The 19965-nt window shown below is 37.1% G+C and overlaps 2 protein-coding genes across 2 annotated transcripts in view; both read right to left on the bottom strand.

The window, feature by feature from the left end:
- The window catches only part of LOC103014113 (olfactory receptor 6B1), an 86154-nt gene that overhangs the window by 13358 nt on the left and 52831 nt on the right, over positions 1-19965 (bottom strand). The window contains exon 2 of the mRNA XM_007184668.2: positions 9756-9860. Coding sequence (XP_007184730.2) covers positions 9756-9802 — 47 coding nt within the window. The 5' untranslated portion in view covers positions 9803-9860. The remainder of the gene's footprint in view (positions 1-9755; positions 9861-19965) is intronic.
- On the bottom strand, positions 8670-9671 carry LOC102998636 (olfactory receptor-like protein OLF3). Its single transcript, XM_028167114.2, is given in 1 exon segment — positions 8670-9671. A coding segment is annotated over 1 exon segment (1002 nt).

Genomic DNA, 19965 nt, shown 5'->3' on the forward strand with positions numbered 1-19965 from the left:
GCAAATTGAGATAAAAGCCCAGATGATGAAGGACAAGCTGTAAACTGTGGACTTCCTGCCAAGCCTCAGATACACAGGGTTGTGAGGCATGAAAGAATTACTTGGGATAGTCTCTTGAGGGAAAGTGGTTAATCAGAGGTAATTAAGACCTCTTTCTAGACACTGCACTCAATCCAAGTCCTTATTCCCTGTGGGGGCAGCAGCTTCATTTTGCACTCCCCACTCTGGCCTTTGTTTCTTCACTTTCAACATGTAGAAATATAGAGATTTTTTTTTTTTTTAGATTTGATGAAAGTTCATAATGATGCAATTGACAAGGAAATTTAGTTATTTCTGAGATATACATTTTAAAGTAGTAACTAGAATTATGACTTATAAAATTATACCAGAACATATAAGATTTTTAGAAATTTCATGTAATGTCTGAAACATTTATATTAACATATTTCCATACAAATAACCCAAAGAAAGTTTAGCATTAGTTGTTTTGTTTGTTTCTTTATACTGCAGATTCTTATTAGTCATCAATTTTATACACATCAGTGTATACATGTCAATCCCAATCACCCAATTCAGCACACCACCATCCCCACCCCACCGCAGTTTCCCCCCCTTGGTGTCCATACGTTTGTTCTCTACATCTGTGTCTCACTTTCTGCCCTGCAAACCGGTTCATCTGTACCATTTTTCTAGGTTCCACATTCATGCGTTAATATACGATATTTGTTTTTCTCTTTCTGACTTACTTCACTCTGTATGACAGTCTCTAGATCCATCCACGTCTCAAAAAATGACTCAATTTCGTTCCATTTTGTGGCTGAGTAATATTCCATTGTATATATGTGCCACATCTTCTTTATCCATTTGTCTGTTGATGGGCATTTAGGTTGCTTCCATGACCTGGCTATTGTAAATAGTGCTGCAATGAACATTGGGGTGCATGTGTCTTTTTGAATTATGGTTTTCTCTGAGTATATGCCCAGTAGTGGGATTGCTGGATCATATGGTAATTCTATTTTTAGTTTTTAAGGAACCTCCATACTGTTCTCCATAGTGGCTGTATCAATTTACATTCCTACCAACAGCGCAAGAGGGTTCCCTTTTCTCCACACCCTCTCCAGCATCTGTCGTTTGTAGATTTTCTGATGATGCCCATTCTAACTGGTGTGAGGTAATAGCTCATTGTACTTTTGATTTGCATTTCTCTAATAGTTAGTGATGTTGAGCAGTTTTTCAGGTGCTTCTTGGCCATATGTATGTCTTCTTCGGAGAAATGTCTATTTAGGTCTTCTGCCCATTTTTGGATTGGGTTGTTTGTTTCTTTAATATTGAGCTGCATGAGCTGTTTATATATTTTGGAGATTAACCCTTTGTCCGTTGATTCGTTTGCAAATATTTTCTCCCATTCTGAGGGTTGTCTTTTCATCTTGTTTATGGTTTCCTTTGCTGTGCAAAAGCTTTGAAGTTTCATTAGGTCCCATTTGTTTATTTTTGTCTTTATTTCCATTACTCTAGGAGGTGGATCAAAAAAGATCTTGCTGTGATTTATGTCAAAGAGCGTTCTTCCTATGTTTTCCTCTAAGAGTTTTATAGTGTCCGGTCTTACATTTAGGTCTCGAATCCATTTTGAGTTTATTTTTGTGTATGGTGTTAGGGAGTGTTCTAATTTCATTCTTTTACATGTAGCTGTCCAGTTTTCCCAGCACCACTTATTGAAGAGACTGTCTTTTCTCCATTGTATATCTTTACCTCCTCTGTCATAGATTAGTTGATCATAGGTGCGTGGGTTTATCTCTGGGCTTTCTATCTTGTTCCATTGATCTATGTTTCTGTTTTTGTGCCAGTACCATATTGTCTTGATTACTGTAGCTTTGTAATATAGTCTGACATCAGGGAGTCTGATTCCTCCAGCTCGATTTTTTTCCCTCAAGACTGCTTTGGTTATTCGGGGTCTTTTGTGTCTCCATACAAATTTTAAGATGATTTGTTCTAGTTCCATAAAAAATGCCATTGGTAATTTGATAGGGATTGCATTGAATCTCTAGATTGCTTTGGGTAGTACAGTCATTTTCACAATATTGGTTCTTCCAATCCAAGAACATGGTATATCTCTCCATCTGTTGGTATCATCTTTAATTTCTTTCATCAGTGTCTTATAGTTTTCTGCATACAGGTCTTCTGTCTCCCTAGGTAGGTTTATTCCTAGATATTTTATTCTTTTTGTTGCAATGGTAAATGGGAGTGTTTCCATAATTTCTCCTTCAGATTTTTCATCATTAGTGTATAGGAATGCAAGAGATTTCTGTGCATTAATTCTGTATTCTGCAACGTTACCAAATTCATTGATTAGCTCTAGTAGTTTTCTGGTGGCATTTTTAGGATTCTCTATGTATAGTATCATGTCATCAGCAAACAGTGACAGTTTTACTTCTCCTTTTCCAGTTTGGATTCCTTTTATTTCTTTTTCTTCTCTGATTGCCGTGGCTAGAACTTCCAAAACTATGTTGAATAATAGTGGTGAGAGTGGACATCCTTGTCTCGTTCCTGATCTTAGAGGAAATGCTTTCCGTTTTTCACCATTGAGAATGATGTTTGCTGTGGGTTTGTTGTATATGGCCTTTATTATGTTGAGGTAGGTTCCTTCTGTGCCCACTTTCTGGAGAGTTTTTATCATAAATGGGTGTTAAAATTTGTCAAAAGATTTCTTCTGCATCTATTGAGATGATCATATGGTTTTTATTCTTCAGTTTGTTAATATGGTGTATCACATTGATTGATTTGTATATATTGAAGAATCCTTGCATCCCTGGGATAAATCCCACTTCATCATGGTGTATGATCCTTTAAATGTGTTGTTGGGTTCTGTTTGCTAGTATTTTGTTGAGGATTTTTGCATCTATATTCACCAGTGATATTGGTCTGTAGTTTTCTTTTTTTGTAGTATCTTTGCCTGGTTTTGGTATCAGGGTGATGGTGGCCTCATAGAATGAGCTTGGGAGTGTTCCTTCCTCTGCAAATTTTTGGAAGAGTCTGAGAAGGATGGGTGTTGGCTCTTCTCTAAATGTTTGATAGAATTCACCTGTGAAGCCATCTGGTCCTGGACTTTTGTTTATTGGAAGATTTTTAATCACAGTTTCAATTTCATTACTTATGATTGGTCTGTTCATATTTTCTGTTTCTTCCTGGTTCAGTCTTGGAAGGTTATACCTTTCTAAGAATTTGTCCATTTCTTCCAGGTTGTCCATTTTATTGGCATAGAGTTGCTTGTAGTAGTCTCTTAGGATGCTTTGTATTTCTGCAGTGTCTGTTGTAACTTTTCCTTTTTCATTTCTAATTTTATTGATTTGAGTCTTCTCCCTCTTTTTCTTGATGAGTCTGGCTAATGGTTTATCAATTTTGTTTATCTTCTCAAAGAACCAGCTTTTAGTTTTATTGATCTTTGCTATTGTTTTGTTTCTATTTCATTTATTTCTGCTCTGATCTTTATGATTTCTTTCCTTCTGCTAACTTTGGGTTTTGTGTGTTCTTCTTTCTCTAGTTCCTTTAGGTGTAAGGTTAGATTGTTTACTTGAGATTTTTCTTGTTTCTTGAGGTAGGCTTGTATAGCTATAAACTTCCCTCTTAGAACTGCTTTTGCTGCATCCCATAGGTTTTGGGTCGTCGTGTTTTCATTGTCATTTGTCTCTAGGTATTTTTTGATTTCTTCTTTGATTTCTTCAGTGATCTCTTGGTTATTTAGTAACGTATTGTTTAGCCTCCATGTGTTGGTGTTTTTTACTTCTTTTCTCCTGTAGTTCATTTCTAATCTCATAGTGTTGTGGTCAGAAAAGATGCTTGATATGATTTCAATTTTCTTAAATTTACTGAGGCTTGATTTGTGACCCAAGATGTGATCTATCTGGGAGAATGTTCCGTGTGCACTTGAAAAGAAAGTGTAATCTGCTGTTTTTGGATGGAATGTCCTATAAATATCAATTAACTCTATCTGGTCTATTGTGTCATTTAAAGCTTCTGTTTCCTTATTTATTTTCATTTTGCTTGATCTGTCCATTGGTGTAAGTGAGGTGTTAAAGTCCCCCACTATTATTGTGTTACTGTCGATTTCCTCTTTTATAGCTGTTAGCAGTTGCCTTATGTATTGAGGTGCTCCTATGTTGGGTGCATATATATTTATAATTGTTATATCTTCTTCTTGGATTGATCCCTTGATCATTATGTAGTGTCCTTCCTTGTCTCTTGTACCATTCTTTATTTTAAAGTCTATTTTATCTGATATGAGTATAGCTACTCCAGCTTTCTTTTGATTTCCATTTGCATGGAATATCTTTTTCCATCCCCTCACTTCCAGTCTGTATGTGTCCCTAGGTCTGAAGTGGGTCTCTTGTAGACAGCATATATATGGGTCTTGTTTTTGTATCCATTCAGCAAACCTGTGTCTTTTGGTTGGAGCATTTAATCCATTCACGTTTAAGGTAATTATCAATAGGTATGTTCCTATGATCATTTTCTTAATTGTTTTGGGTTTGTTTTTGTAGGTCCTTTTCTTCTCTTGTGTTTCCCACTTAGAGAAGTTCCTTTAGCATTTGTTGTAGAGATGGTTTGGTGGTGCTGAATTCTCTTAGCTTTTGCTTGTCTGTAAAGCTTTTGATCTCTCCATCGAATCTGAATGAGATCCTTGCCGGTAGAGTAATCTTGGTTGTAGGTTCTTCCCTTTCATCACTTTAAGTATATCATGCCACTCCCTTCTGGCTTGTAGAGTTTCTGCTGAGAAATCAGCTGTTAATCTTATGGGAGTTCCCTCGTATGTTATTTTTCGTTTTTCCCTTGCTGCTTTCAATAATTTTTCTTTGTCTTTAATTTTTGCCAGTTTGATTACTATGTGTCTTGGTGTGCTTCTCCTTGGATTTATCCTGTATTGGACTCTCTGTGCTTCCTGGAATGGGTGGCCATTTCCTTTCCCATGTTATGGAAGTTTTCGACTATAATCTCTTCAAATATTTTCTCCGGTCCTTTCTCTCTCTCTTCTCCTTCTGAGAACCATATAATGCAAATGTTGTTGCATTTAATATTGTCCCAGAGGTCTCTTAGGCTGTCTTCATTTCTTTTCATTCTTTTTTCTTTAATCTCTTCCGCAGCAGTGAATTCCACCATTCTGTCTTCCAGGTCACTTATCCGTTCTTCTGCCTCAGTTATTCTGCTACTGATTCCTTCTAGTGTAGTTTTCATTTCAGTTATTGTATTGTTCTTCTCTGTTTGTTTGTTCTTTAATTCTTCTAGGTCTTTGTTAAACATTTCTTGCATCTTCTCGATTTTTCCCTCCATTCTTTTTCCGAGGTCCTGGATCATCTTCACTATCATTATTCTGAATTCTTTTTCTGGAAGGTTGCCTATCTCCACTTCATTCAGTTGTTTTTCTGGGGTTTTATCTTGTTCCTTCATCTGGTACATAGTCCTCTGCCTTTTCATCTTGTCTATCTTTCTGTGGATGTGGGTTTTGTTCCACAGGCTGCAGGATTGTAGTTCTTCTTGCTTCTGCTGTCTGCCCTCTGGTGGATGAGGCTATCTAAGAGGCTTGATGGGAGGGACTGGTGGTGGGTAGACCTGACTGTTGCTCTGGTGGGCAGAGCTCAGTAAAACTTTAATCCACTTGACTGTTGATGGGTGGGGCTGGGTTCCCTCCCTGCTGGTTGTTTGGCCTGAGGCAACCCAACACTGGAGCCTACCTGGGCTCTTTGGTGGGGCTAATGACAGACTCTGGGAGGGCTCACATCAAGGAGTACTTCCCAGAACTTCTGCTGCCAGTGTCCTTGTCCCCACGGTGAGCCACAGCCCCCCCCCCACCTCTGCAGGAGACCCTCCAACACTAGCAGGTAGGTCTGGTTCAGTCTCTCCTGGGTTCACTGCTCCTTCCCCTGGGTCCCAATGTGCACACTACTTTGTGTGTGCCCTCAGAGCGGAGTCTTGTTTCCCCCAGTCCTCTCAAAGTCCTGCAATCAATTCCAACTAGGCTTCAAAGTCTGTTTCTCTAGGAATTCCTCCTCCCGTTGCCGGACCCCCAGGTTGGGAAGCCTGACGTGGGGCTCAGAACCTTCACTCCAGTGGGTGGACTTCTGTAGTATAAGTGTTCTCCAGTCTGTGAGTCACCCACCCACCAGTTATGGGATTTGATTTTACTGTGATTGCGACCCTCCTACCATCTCATTGTGGCTTCTCCTTTGTCTTTGGATGTGGAGTATCTTTTTTGGTGAGTTCCAGTGTCTTCCTGTCAATGACTGTCCAGCAGCTAGTTGTGATTCTGGTGTTCTCGCAAGAGGGAGTGATTGCACGTCCTTCTACTCCGCCATCTTGGTTCCTCTCCTCGAAATTTAGAGCTTTTAAAACTCAATTTTACACTTAGAGGATTTTAGCTTGTTGCCTGTCTTATCACAACTTCATTTTCATGCCCCCTGGTCCTTCGTTTACACCATATTTTGTTTGAAGTCTTCACATTTTTTGTTGTATTGCCTGTAGTCTTAATGAAGGATGAATGGGTCATAATTTTGAGTTCTTGCATACATAAATATGTATTTCTATCACCATTTAAAAGTGAATGATGTCAAGAGAATGAAAAGACAATCCAGAGGCTGGGAGAAAATTTTTGCAAAAGATACATGTGATAAAGAACTGTTATCTAAAATATACAAGTAACTCTTAAAAATCAGCAATAAGAAAACGAACAACCTGATTAAAAAATGGCCCAAAAACCTTAACAGACACCTCACCAAAGAATATATACAGATGGCAAATAAACATATGAAAAGATGCTTCATATCATGTGTCATCAGGGAAATGCAAATTAAATCAACAGTAAAACACCACTACACACCTGTTAGAATGGCCAAAATACAGAACACTGACAACACCAAATGCTGGTGAAGTATAGAGCAATAGAAACTCTCATTCATTGCTGGTGGGAATGCAAAGTGATACAGCCACTTTCGAAGACAGTTTGGTGGTTTCCTACAAAGCAAAACATACCTTTACCATACGATCCAGCAATCATGTTACTTGGTATTTACCCAAAGGAGTTGAAAATATGTTCACACAAAACCTGCACACGAATGTTTATAAGCAGCTTTATTCATAATTACCAAAACTCAGAAGCAAATAAGATATCTTTTAGTAGGTAAATGAATGAACTGTGCTACATGCAGACAATAGAATTTTATTCAGTTCCAAAAAGAAATGAATGATTAAGCCATGAAAAGACATGAATGAACTTAAATGTAAATCTCTAAGTGAAAGTAGTCAATCTGAAAAGGCTGCATACTATATGATTCCAAATATAAGACACTGTGGACCACTTTTTTCCAAGTTTGCAGTGATACATAATTGACATGTACTATTTGGTGTTTATTTTTATAACTTTTTCTGCTTATTGTATCCATTGAAAAAGAAAGACAAAATAAACAAATGGAATGAATTGGAGAATCAAAATTCAAAATAATCTTGGCAAGTTGGTGTGACGTGTGAAAATCAGTAACAATTAGCAGAACAAAATGCATATACCTTTGTTTAAGCTAAAAAAGAAAAGAGTGCAATGGGTGTAGAGTCTTTGTAACCAGATTATAGGAACCAGGTCTTGGGAAATTAGTTGTATAAAAGACTGGTAATGAATAATTTTGGAAAAAAGAAGTGGTGATGTTTGCACAACATTGAGAATGTAATTAACACCACTGAAGTGTACACTTAAAAATGATTAAAACAGCAAATTTTGTTACATATTGTATGTTTTACCACAATAAAAAAAGACTACAGGGCTTCCCTGGTGGCGCAGTGGTTGAGAATCTGCCTGCCAATGCAGGGGACACGGGTTCGAGCCCTGGGCTGGGAAGATCCCACATGCCGAGGAGCAACTAGGCCCGTGAGCCACAACTACTGAGCCTGTGCGTCTGGAGCCTATGCCCTGCAACAAGAGGCCGCGACAGTGAAAGGCCCGCACACCGCGATGAAGAGTGGCCCCCGCTTGCCACAACTAGAGAAAGCCCTCGCATAGAAACGAAGACCCAACACAGCCAAAAAAAAAAAAAAAAAAAAGACTACAGTGAAGCCACAGATTTCTCATCTTAAAAGCAAATGAGATCCAGCATAATGGCCTGAACAAATATTCTATCATATATTATTTATTTCAGCATATATCACAGTCTAGACTAAGGCACAGACGGTATTGAAAGTTTCAAAACTGATATTTTTTTTAAAAGAGTTGAAAAAACCATTTGTGGTTATCCTGGAGGAAATTAAGCTATTCTACAAACAATTGGAGTATTGTCATGTAGAAAGAGAAACAGACATTATCCATTCTGTTTCACAAAAGTATAAGTGAACCTAATTGATAGAATCCATCTATCCATTCAATCCACAAACCAGGTCTGCTTGATGAAGTCATGGCTCATTTCTTTAAACGCTGGTACGCTAATAAAATTTTTAAATAGGCAGATGATGTCTAAATACTACTGGATACCTGAGAGAAGACGATCTAAAAAAAGACCCTCTGCTGAATCACTGACATGTAAATTATCTGGTATTGGCCTATATAAGGAAACCCATTAATCATGTGGAGGAATTCTTCATTTGAAAGCAAGGGTCTGACCATAATAGTCTTTCTTAGTGTGAGTGTGGCAGTCCCACCTTCACTTATCTGATCTCCTTTTTGATTCTGATGATAGATAACAAGAAGTTCTTATAGTCTTTAACCCTTTATCTCTGAATTTCTCTAAAAATTTAGAGAGAGCAGCCATAACTTCCTTGTTCCTCAAGCTGTAAATCAAGGGGTTCAACATAGGTGCCCCCACTGCATAGAATAGAGCAACCATCTTCTCCTCTTCCACTGAGGAGGCTGACCGTGGCCCCAGGTAGGTGAAGATGGTAGCCCCAAAGTACATGCAAACCACAGTGAGGTGAGAAGCACACGTCCTAGATGCTTTGCCACATCTCTGAGTAGAACAAATGCGCAGAATGGCAACAACTATACGACCATAGGAGAATAGAACCAGGGAACAGGGAAGCATGATCACCACAAATACTGAGGCAACCACCATGACCTTATTGAAGTAGATGTCCACACAGACTAGCCATAGCACTGCTAGGGTCTCATAGGCAAAGTGATTAATAACACGGTGACACAGGAGAAGCCGAAAGGTGATGATTGTTTCCATCAGTGAATTCATGAAACCAGCCACCAAGCAGCCGGCAGCCAACCCCAGGCACAGCCCTCCGTGCATGATGACTGTGTAGTGCAGCAGGTAGCACACCATCACACAGTGGTCATAGGCCACGGCTCCCAGCAGAAAGAACTCAGACCCACCCAGTGCCAGGGATGCACAGAGCTGGAGCACACAGCTGTGGAATGGGATGGACTTCTAGACTGAGAGCAGGTGGGCCAACATTTGTGGGGCAAAACTGTTTGCATAACAAAGGTCCACAAAAGATAAAACACTAAGGAAGAAATACATGCGGGCATGAAGCCTGCTGTCCAGTCTGATCAGAAGAAGAATGAGGAAACTTCCCACAACAGTCACCAAGTACATGGCCAAGATCAAGACAAAAAGGGAGACTTGAGTCCCCCAGTCACTGGACAGCCGCAGCAAAATGAACTCACTCACCCATGTCTGCGTTTTATTTCCCTGGCCCATGAGTTTCTCCGGACTGATGTCAAAATAACAAATTAAGGAAACTCAGAATGGGAAGGTGGCTTTTAGACCACAGAGAGAACCTACCCACTTGAACTTAAAGTTCTCCTTGAATGTCTCAGCCAAATCATCATCCAAACTCTGCTTGAATGTATCCGTAGATGAAGAACACAATGGGACCCAGTTTTGCAGCTGGAAATCAAGGAGAAAAAAAGTTACATTCTTGAAATTCAATTTATTGGAAGATAATTTCTTCTCCTAAACATCTTCTTTTAAATGGAGGAAAGAAATTAATGAAGTGGTTAGACAAAATCCTAGTCAATTTAGTAGTTATTATAGGGGATAATTTCTGTCTTTCTGGTGCAACATTTTTTAGCCCACATGACTTTTTCTGAATTCTACATGATGTTCAATACCATTTAACTTTTTTGTTTTGTTTACTCTGGATACCTCAGACACAACTCCACTCACCCCTCCTTAATGGACTGTATCCATGAAATCCTGAATGTTTTAAGTGATATTCTCATACTTCTCATTACTAAGTGATTTTGAATTTACTTTCTGTAATTTGTCCTTTTAATTTGAGAGTGGCAGGTGGAAGGCCGCCTCTCCACCTACCTCATACCAGTGGCCCAAGTGGGCAAGATCAACCCAGGATGGCCAACTTCAAGACTCAGGTTGAATGAAGAGAAGGTATACATAGCTGCTAAAGTTTATGTCTTATGTCCCCCAAGGGAAATTTAATAAAGCATTTAATGATGTCAGGTTATTACTTAATAATAATGTTTTCTCAAGGAAGGGACAACTTATTTCCCAATATAACAGGGATCAGTCCTCAGCAGGGAAAGCAGAAGGATAGAAAATCAGGTCTTAATTATAGAACATGACGACAGAGACAGTAGTAGTTTTTTGACCCAAAATCAAAATTTCTTTTATGTTTGCTCATTTAAAGAAAGAAATAAGTGATCCATAACTAAAATATACAGATGGGAGTTTGAGGTCTCTGAGACAATCCTGTGACAGTACATGAAAGATTCACATGAAGATAATTATTCCAATGGCTTCTATACTATTCATGCTATAATTATAGATGGACAGCAGATTACATTTATTGAAAGTTTCCAGTTTCAGCATAAAAACTTTTAGAATGATTGTTACAGATCACACCACTTATAACACAGATGGTTGGAGGACTTAATATTATAGTTTATTATCATATGGTTAGTTATAAAATATTCAGGATTTAGTATTGTTTTGAATAAGGTCCAAAATGTCAAGGAATTATTAAAAAGAGAGCTTTCAGAAATTGAGTATCACACAGAAATTAGTGGAAATGATCAGTGTCAGAAACCATGTTCAAGGCCTTGCACTGAAAGCTTTCAGTCACTTACACCAAAATTGATTGGAACAAGATACTCAGCTGCAACACTGGCAAAGAAATGCACAATATTTAAAGATATAAGTAATATTCTTCACCACATGAAAAGATAAAGAATTCAAAATCTTGATGACAAATAGGTATAGTTTATACTCAAGAATGATATTTTTTTCTAGAATGTTGAAAATTAACAGCTTGTCAGCCTCACAGCTACAAACCAATAGCCTAGTCTTAATTATTGTGTATTCCCTTCTTTGTAATTTTATTTTGCATTTTACCTATTTATACATCAATATCTTTTTGTTCTGCTACATTTTACATTGGAATAAAAATTATTGTCATTATACTTGTTGGAAATTTTCCTAGTCATTTCAAGCCATGATAAAAATGTGGACTGGTAATATCTACAGTGCTTTCCGATCCCTATGTAAATGGACTCTGGCATTCCAATGCTTTTTAGAGATTTACCAATAGCTAGAGACCACACTATAAAATACAGCTAAATGCAAGACCCATCCATCCTTCCCCATCCATTCACTTTATTCCCAACATATAGCTGCCTATGCTTACAGTTTTCAGAATATTTGGACTGAGAGAGTCATCAGGCCCATTGTGACAGGCAAGGGAGTTTTCTGGAAAATTCATTATAAGTACTTTATCTGGGGATATCAGTTTTGCATCTAAATATCTGAACTATATTTTCTCCACATGGAAGTGTTTGCTCTTCTTTTTACTTTCTCCTTCCCCACCTAATATCATGATGGCTATAGATGGCCATGATGTGTGTATATGTATCATATATTTGTGGTTCCACGTATTAGTGAACTCACACAGTTCAAACCCATGTTTCAAAGGTCAACTGTATATATGTGTGTGTGTATTTTTTTCAAAAATTGCTAACAACATAGATATTGAAGAAATTAAGTTATTTTGTGTTTAATGCTTTGTGTTATGATTTAATTAAATAAACAACTATGTAAATCACTAATAAGACCTAAAACATATCAAAGTGGATGAATTGTTTCCAAGAAGTATTTCTACTGTGACCTGTTCTTTAACAGAATACCAGTGATTTGTCGTACGTTGTATGTTCAGGCCTGTCTCCCAGGGCTCAAATGTAACTGTGATGCAGGAACTCTTCCAGGTTTATCAGAAGGTATGTATGTGCAGATAGGTAGCATGGATGTGACAGTGATAGTTAATGGTAGATTTACACTGTTTACACTTCTATAACCAGGACTCAAACGAATGTCAATTTTTAAAAGTCAATGTAACAACAAAAAAATAAATGGTGTCTGTTTACCTATCTCCAAAACCATATCCAAAAAAAGGGTATTTGTGCTTAAAGTCATGTTGCTTTTGCTCAGTAATGAAGTCAAGCAAGTGAATTTCCAAGTGACACATTACTTGCAAGCAGTTTTGTCTTTTTTAAATAAAATACATTTGATATTTTTAAAAAGTGATGTGTAAAGTCAAAATAAACCTGTTTCTTTGTAAAATTGTTTCAAATAACTTAACAGGTCAATTGCCCTGTGAATCACTGAATGGTAAGGTTCAGTTTTAGAAAATGTTCTCAGTCTTGTCTATTATTTTGGAGACAGATGGCAGGAAGAAAACAAACAAGCTACTGAAACACTTTTGCCCAGAGTGCAAAAATCCACTGGAGTGGGAAAGATGGTAAGAGAAGAAATAAGAATCATAATTATACTTATTTTTATATTGAGTTGATATAAATACTTTATTTGCTGAACACTTACTATGTACTAGGCATCATACTACTTTATATATCTACTAATATAATATAATATAGTATAATAATATTCACAACAACACTCTGAACTTTGGCTTATTATCTCTATTTTACAGATGGGAAAAAGACTAGACCATGGAGGAGTCAGCAGGTAAACAGGATTATCTGATAACCTGGGGCACACCAATGATCCTGCTCCTGTACATAGCAGACCTTGTGTATAGCACAGTGAGAGTAATTTTTTAAAGGTTGTGGATTCACCTAACATGAAAATCAGAAGACATATCAAGAGGACTAATTGAGTTCCTACTTTTGATCCCATTTACTTCACAGTCATGGTGGACCAGAGTAGGTACTTCTCACTCACCTATGAAGTTGAAGTCTGGCCTTCAAGCCACATCAGCAACATAAGGAAAAGAAACACAGCCCATCACCCCTATTAGGGACTCTCTTCATGAAGTATGTGATTAACTGGCCTCTTTCATAAATTTGAAAAGGTGATCATGCTTCTACTTTGTGTCTCATATTGTGATGAACACAACATCTTATAATGGATCCATGGCAGGAAGTTCTTTCTTCCTCTTATAAGAGAAAATTAAGGGCTCTAATTATGGAAAATAAGGAAAAAAATAATTTAATAGAAATGGATAAATCGAGTGCTTATTTTTTAAAATTAGCTTTCAAAAGAAGATTTGAACCTAAGGATAGTTTTGTCTACCCAAAAATATCCCTAACAAGTAAGAGATGAGACATGATGAAGGGTCCTGGTCTGAAGGTATGAGTTTTATCTGGTTGGGAAGATTTGTCCCTTCTGAGCTGTCTCCCATGGGGAACTTGGAATCTATTCTCTGTACTGGTGAGTGCTTATAAATAGTGCCAATACATCCCCTACTGTGTAAATAGTTACTATCGCACTAACATAAAAAGTGGGCTATGTTTCCAGGTCACCTGGCAACCACACCAAAGGCAGAGGAAAACTGCTGAGTGGCCAGGTAGTTAAGCCAAAATCATTACACAGGTGGAGAAGAGAGCCAGGAGTTCTTTCCACTCAGAGGAACGCTTTCCATAGTGTCCTCTTTGGATCCCACACATCAGCACACTCACTCATGCTCAAGCTGTTCACAAACTTCTTTTCAAACCTACTTAGCTGTACACTCACAAATGTAATTTGAATAGCCAGAACATATTTTTTAGAATAAATTTCTACTAGAGCACAACTATATCAAGCCGCCATACTCTTAGGTTTGAGGAGTATGGCAGGAGAGGCCATGGATTACAGGAACCTGGTTTCACAATTTATGCTGCTAAATAAGTGATGAAGAAAGACTGAAAATGCCTGACTCACCTCTGGAGAATGGAGGAGGCCATCCTGTGCCTTGGAAAGATGGCAGGGCTGGGAAAGTTATGGAATTTGAAGCAAGTGCAGTTGGAACAGGTAACTTTCTATAACTTAGTGATAAAATCTCAAGGGACCAATTATTTTTTGTTTATTAGATTTCTTTTATTTTCCATTTCCTTCTGTCTGGTCACTTCTGCATCTAACACCCTAACCTACATTTCAACTTTGCAAATGAACATTTTGTTTCCTTGTCCCCGGAGCCTGGGAAGGAGCTTGCCAAACTTTAATTTCTCAAGGGAAGTGTGTCTGAATCTTCAGTGATAACACTTTTGGATGGTGGGAATTTTTATCCCACTTTAGGACCGTGAAGATTAAATCGAAACTTTCTCATTCCAACTCATCCATCTCCATGTTCCTTTGAGTGATAGCTCCTGGGCCGGGCAACTCACGGGACCACTGACATGCTCTATGGTACATCATCTAATCTGAGGTTGGATAGGGAGAGTTTCTTATGCCAATCCCTAAACAGATGTTGCTTATTATTGGGCTGCTCTCAGGTTTGTAATTCTACCATCACATCCTGTAACCTTAGCAATTTCACCTTTCCCTTCACTTTAAGGAAGATCATCTTTCATATCCTGGTTTGTACTTAGGGATTTTTAGTGTTGGGAATCTTTAATAAAAGTACAACCTCCTCTGTGAAAAACCTCTAGTGAGGATGTTAAGCATTGTGCAGTGACACCTCTAGTCCCCATTTCCCTTTCCCAAGAGTGAGAAGGGAGATTTCCACTGTACGCCTTGTCTACGTCAGAGTGACCAGTCTGTTCTCATCCTCTGCTCAACTACCTGGCATTGCCCCAGAGAAGGGCTTATTCTGGGAGCTGGTGACAAAAGCATCTTCTGGTGACCTGAAACCATAAAACTCTAGGAGAAAACATAGGCAGTTTACTCTTTGACATCAGTCTCAGCAATATTTTTTGTGTGTGTGTCTGTCTCCTCAGGCAAGGGAAATAAAAGCAAAAATAAACAAATGGGACTACATCAAACTAAAAAGCTTTTTCATAATGAAGGAAATCATAAAATGAAAAGACAACCTACTGAACAAAGGAAAATATTTGCAAATGATATACTGGATAAGGGGTTAATATCCAAAATATTTAAAGAAATCACACAACTTAATATCAAAAAAAAAAAAACAAAACCCAAAGAGGTCTATTAAAAAATGGTCACAGGACCTGAATAGACATTTTTCCAAAAAAGACATACAGATGGCCGACAGACACATGAAAAGATGCTCAACATCACTAATCATCAGAGAAATGCGAATCAAAACCACAGTATCACCTCACACCTGTCAGAATGGCTATCATCAAATAGACAACAAATAACAATTCTTGGCAAGGATGGGGAGAATGGGGAACCCTCTAGGCAGTTCCTGTTGGTGGGAATGTAAATTGGTGCAGCACTATGGAAAAGTGTGGAGGTTCCTCAAAAAATTAAAAACAGTACTACACAGTCCAGTAATTCCACTTCTGGGTGTTTTCTGAAGAAAACAAAAACACTAATTCAAAAAGATATATGTACTCCTATGTTCATTGCAGCATTATTTACAGTAGCCAAGATATAGAAGCAACCTAAGTGTCTACAGATAGATGAATGAATAATGAAGAGGTGGTATATAGCTATATACACAATGGAATATTACTCAACCATAAAAAAAGAATGAAATTTTGTCATTTGTGACAACATAAATGGACCTAGAGGATATTATGCTAAGTGAAATAAGTCAAACAGAGAAAGAGAAATACTGAATGATTTTACTTATATATGGAATCTAAAAAACAAAACAAACCAACAAAACAAAACAGAAGCAGACTTACAGATAAAGAAAACAAACTGGTCATTGGAAGAGGGGTGGGAGGTTGAGGAAAATAGGTAAGAGAGATTAAGAGGTACAAACTTCCAGTTACAAAATAAATAAATCATGGAATGTGATGAACAGTATTGGGAACATAGTAATTTGTAATAGATTTATCTGGTGACAGATGGTTATTAGACTTATCATGGTGATCAATTTGTAATGTACATAAATGTTAAACTACTATGTTTTATACTTGAAACTGATATACTATTGTATGTCAACTATACTTCAATTTCTAGAAGTAGAGTAACAGGATTACATGGTGCAAGAACAAACGAACAAACAGAAAAGAATAGAATTTAAAGGCAGACCCATATATAGGTAAACTTAATGTACATGAAAGTTATTAAAATGACTGAATAAAGAATAGACTGTTTAATAAATGGACCACACATGGAAAAAAACACTAGATCCATGCTTAACAACATATGTAGAAGTAGATGTCTAAAGAAATACTAAAATACTAAAGATAAACTAAAGAAATACTGTGAAAGGTAAAAGTATAAAACTTAATTAAATAAAACAGAATATTTTATGACCTAGATACAGGGATTTTTATTTAGAAAAACAAAACTTCATAAGCATAAATCATTGGACAAAAATGTGATAAATTGGATTACATCAAAATGAAGGTTCTTCATTCAACAAAGGACTCTATGAATAAAATCGACAGAGAGGTGATGGATCAGAGGTATTTATTTGCAATGGTTATAACCAAAAAGCATTCATATAATATACACACCAACAAGGAAATGGTAGAAAACTCAAAGGAAAAATGAGCAAAGAAAATGAGCACAGAGTGTCCAGCAATAGAAACCCAAAAGGCTGACAATATGGTTCACTCAGAAAATATTTATTTGGTGCTAACTATAAGACAGACAATATCCTATATTCTTGGTATATATATATATTTACCTGAACCAAAGAGCCCTGCTCTCAAGGGGCTTATATTATATTCTGGGGGCAGTGGAGGGATGAGAGACAGACATTAAACAATGAGTTAATTGCAAATATGTTAGAAAAGATAAGTTCTTTGGAAAAAATAAATAACAAGGTAAGAGGGAACAGGAGTAGGGGGCAAGGAGAAAGTCTGCAGCATCAAATAGGGCAGTGATGATAATTAAATGAAGAATTGGAGGAGATGAGGAAGTGGCTACCTGAGAAAGAAGCATTCCAGGTAGAGAGGCATAGTTAGGAGAAAAGCCTGTGTTCATTGTAAATACTTTGGATTTAATTCTGAATAATTGCATGGTTGAAAAGAGGAAGGACATGATTTGAGTTCTGTTTTAAAGGGATCACTCTGAGTGCTGGGATATAAGAATAGAAGCAGGGAAATTTGATGCAGGCAATTGCAGTAACCCAAGTGGGAAGTCAGGGTGGCTCACATTGGGGTGTAAGAGTGGAGATGTTGAGAAGTGATCATACTATGTATATATTTTGAAAATAGAGACAACAGGCTACTCTTGCCAATTCATGAGAAAAAGACTGGGAAATTGCCTATCACTGCAACGATGGAGTTACCACGAATTGAAGCGGGGAAGGCATGGATAGAGTGGTGTTGGGTGAAGGTAGACAAATCAGAAGTTCAGCATATGAAGACATGTTCATATTGATTACTTATCAGAGTAACGCAAAAAAAGACAATTTTATATCTTTTAGGCTAGAAAAAATTCAAAACATGCAGGCTGTGGATAGATAAGACCCGTCAGGCACTGACGTACGAGTGTAGACTTATAAAGCCATTCTGGAGAGCGTTATCCATTACCTAGCAATTTGGCTCCTGTGTATATTCCTTAAATAAATTCTCACAGGTCCTTAAGTACACATGTATTATGATGTTCACCATCAGGCTATATGTGGTGGTAGGGAGCTGGGTACCATAACAAAGAGTGATAGCTAAAATATGATGAACACCATGGATTACTCTGAACAGTTAAAAGTAATAGACTAGCAACATGTATCAATCTTAAAAATATAGTCTTGAGTAAAAAAACAAAACTAAGACACAGTATGAGTAGTTAATATATATTTTAAATACATAAACGCACTCTCAAACATCATTATATGCATTAAACATATCAGAATAGTTGAGGAATAAAGAATGGGATAAAACAGAATTAATTAATTTTAATTAATAAAAGAAGGCTTGTATGGGTGATAATATTTCATCTACTGAAGAGTATTATGAACCAATTAACTCTGAGCCTGAGATTTTTTAAAGCCTATTTACTATTATACTAAATTCCAACATGCATTATCTTTATATATTTCTAAGAGGCAACCTCTAGAATAGTAAAGAAAGTTTCACTTAATAAATCAATCAGCAGGAATTTATTAGCGTTGTTAAGGCACTGGGAACACAAATAAGATAAAATGCATAGTCCTTGCTCTCAAGAAGCTTATGGTCTAACTGATGAATATAATACTTTGCCCTTTCCACGGTAGAAACTTGAATTTTCTCCTTTTAAAAGTGGGAGATAAAACATCTCTTCTCTTGAGATTTTACTCAGAAATTTGAGCCCAGTTATTCATGATGTTAATTGATAGGATTCAGAATTTCCAGTGAAAGGAAGTATTTATTACTAAATTTATTAGTGCTTATTAGTAAATTATTAAGACATTGGATAAGTCTCAGATTTCACATACAAAAAATGTACAGGTCTACAATTATTTTTTCCATGAATGTCTATGACTTGTAAAAAACAATAAATTTTCCTTTTATAGAGATTTAGCCGTTTTCTTCCAACCCTTGTTAGACAAGCAGTGTGCCATGAGAGCAGTAAGAGAGAGGAAGAAGGAGTCAAAATGCAGATGAAGAAGCAGGCAGCAGCTGGACCAAGTTAGGTCCTGTACTTGTGGAGTCTGGATTTTATTCTAAGCAGGAAAAGGATGTGACTTGATTTATTTTCTAAGATAAAGGAGACTTCTACAGGTCAAATGGCCCAGGTCACTCAAATAAATTGTAGGGAAAAGAAAGAGTTGGAGGGGACCTATAGATTAATGAGATTTCAAAGCATATCAAATTGAAAAAAAATGGGCAAAACTAAACTACAGTGACAGTGACTAGGGATGTTTGCTTGAATAATAAAGCCATAAAGAAATGCAAGACAGTGATTACTACAGAGGTCACGAGAGCAGTTACTTTTGGGAAAAAGGAGTTGTGATTATGATGAGGCACATGGAGGGACTGCTACAGTAGCTGGCAGAATTTTTTTTTTTTTTTTTTTTTTACTTGAGTGGTGGTTACAAGAGGGTTTGTCTTACAATAATTCCCTAAGCTACACATTTATTTAGTGTGGTGTTCTGCCTGTGTTTCACCTTACAAAATAAAGTCAAAAAACAAATAATAATTTTAAAAATTAAAGCTGTTGTGTGCAGAATAGAATGTAGAAAGCAGAGGTGGAAACAGAGAGACCAGTTAGTTGATCACATATTTTGTTGACAAGCTAATGAAATCTATTGCTGGGTAGGGTGTAAAATAAAGGAATCAAGAATTACTCTGATGTATGATGGTTCCTTTTACTAATACAGTGAAGGTGTACTGGGGCAAGAGGAAAGGAATAGCTTGGGATAGAGGAAGCAAGAACAACAGCTCTATTTTAGCTATGTTAACAATGAGATTCATATAATGTAAGTGAAAGGAGTTAAGTAAGCATTGATACATGTGTTTGGAGATCATAAGAAAGGTCTTGTCTGGCTTGGAGCTAAAAAATACATAGATAGATACATAGATAGACGGATAGATAGAGATAGAAAAGTTGGATGGATAATGAATGGGTGGATGGATGGATGGATGGAGAGATAATAAATTGGATGGACAGATGCCATGGTTCTGGGTAAGGTGACTACTTGGAGCAGACATAGAACAGTGACCTACTAGAGCCACAGCAAAAGGAAAAAATTCATTTT

Source organism: Balaenoptera acutorostrata, chromosome 7, assembly GCF_949987535.1.
Source record: "Balaenoptera acutorostrata chromosome 7, mBalAcu1.1, whole genome shotgun sequence".
Taxonomy (NCBI): Eukaryota; Metazoa; Chordata; class Mammalia; order Artiodactyla; family Balaenopteridae; genus Balaenoptera; species Balaenoptera acutorostrata.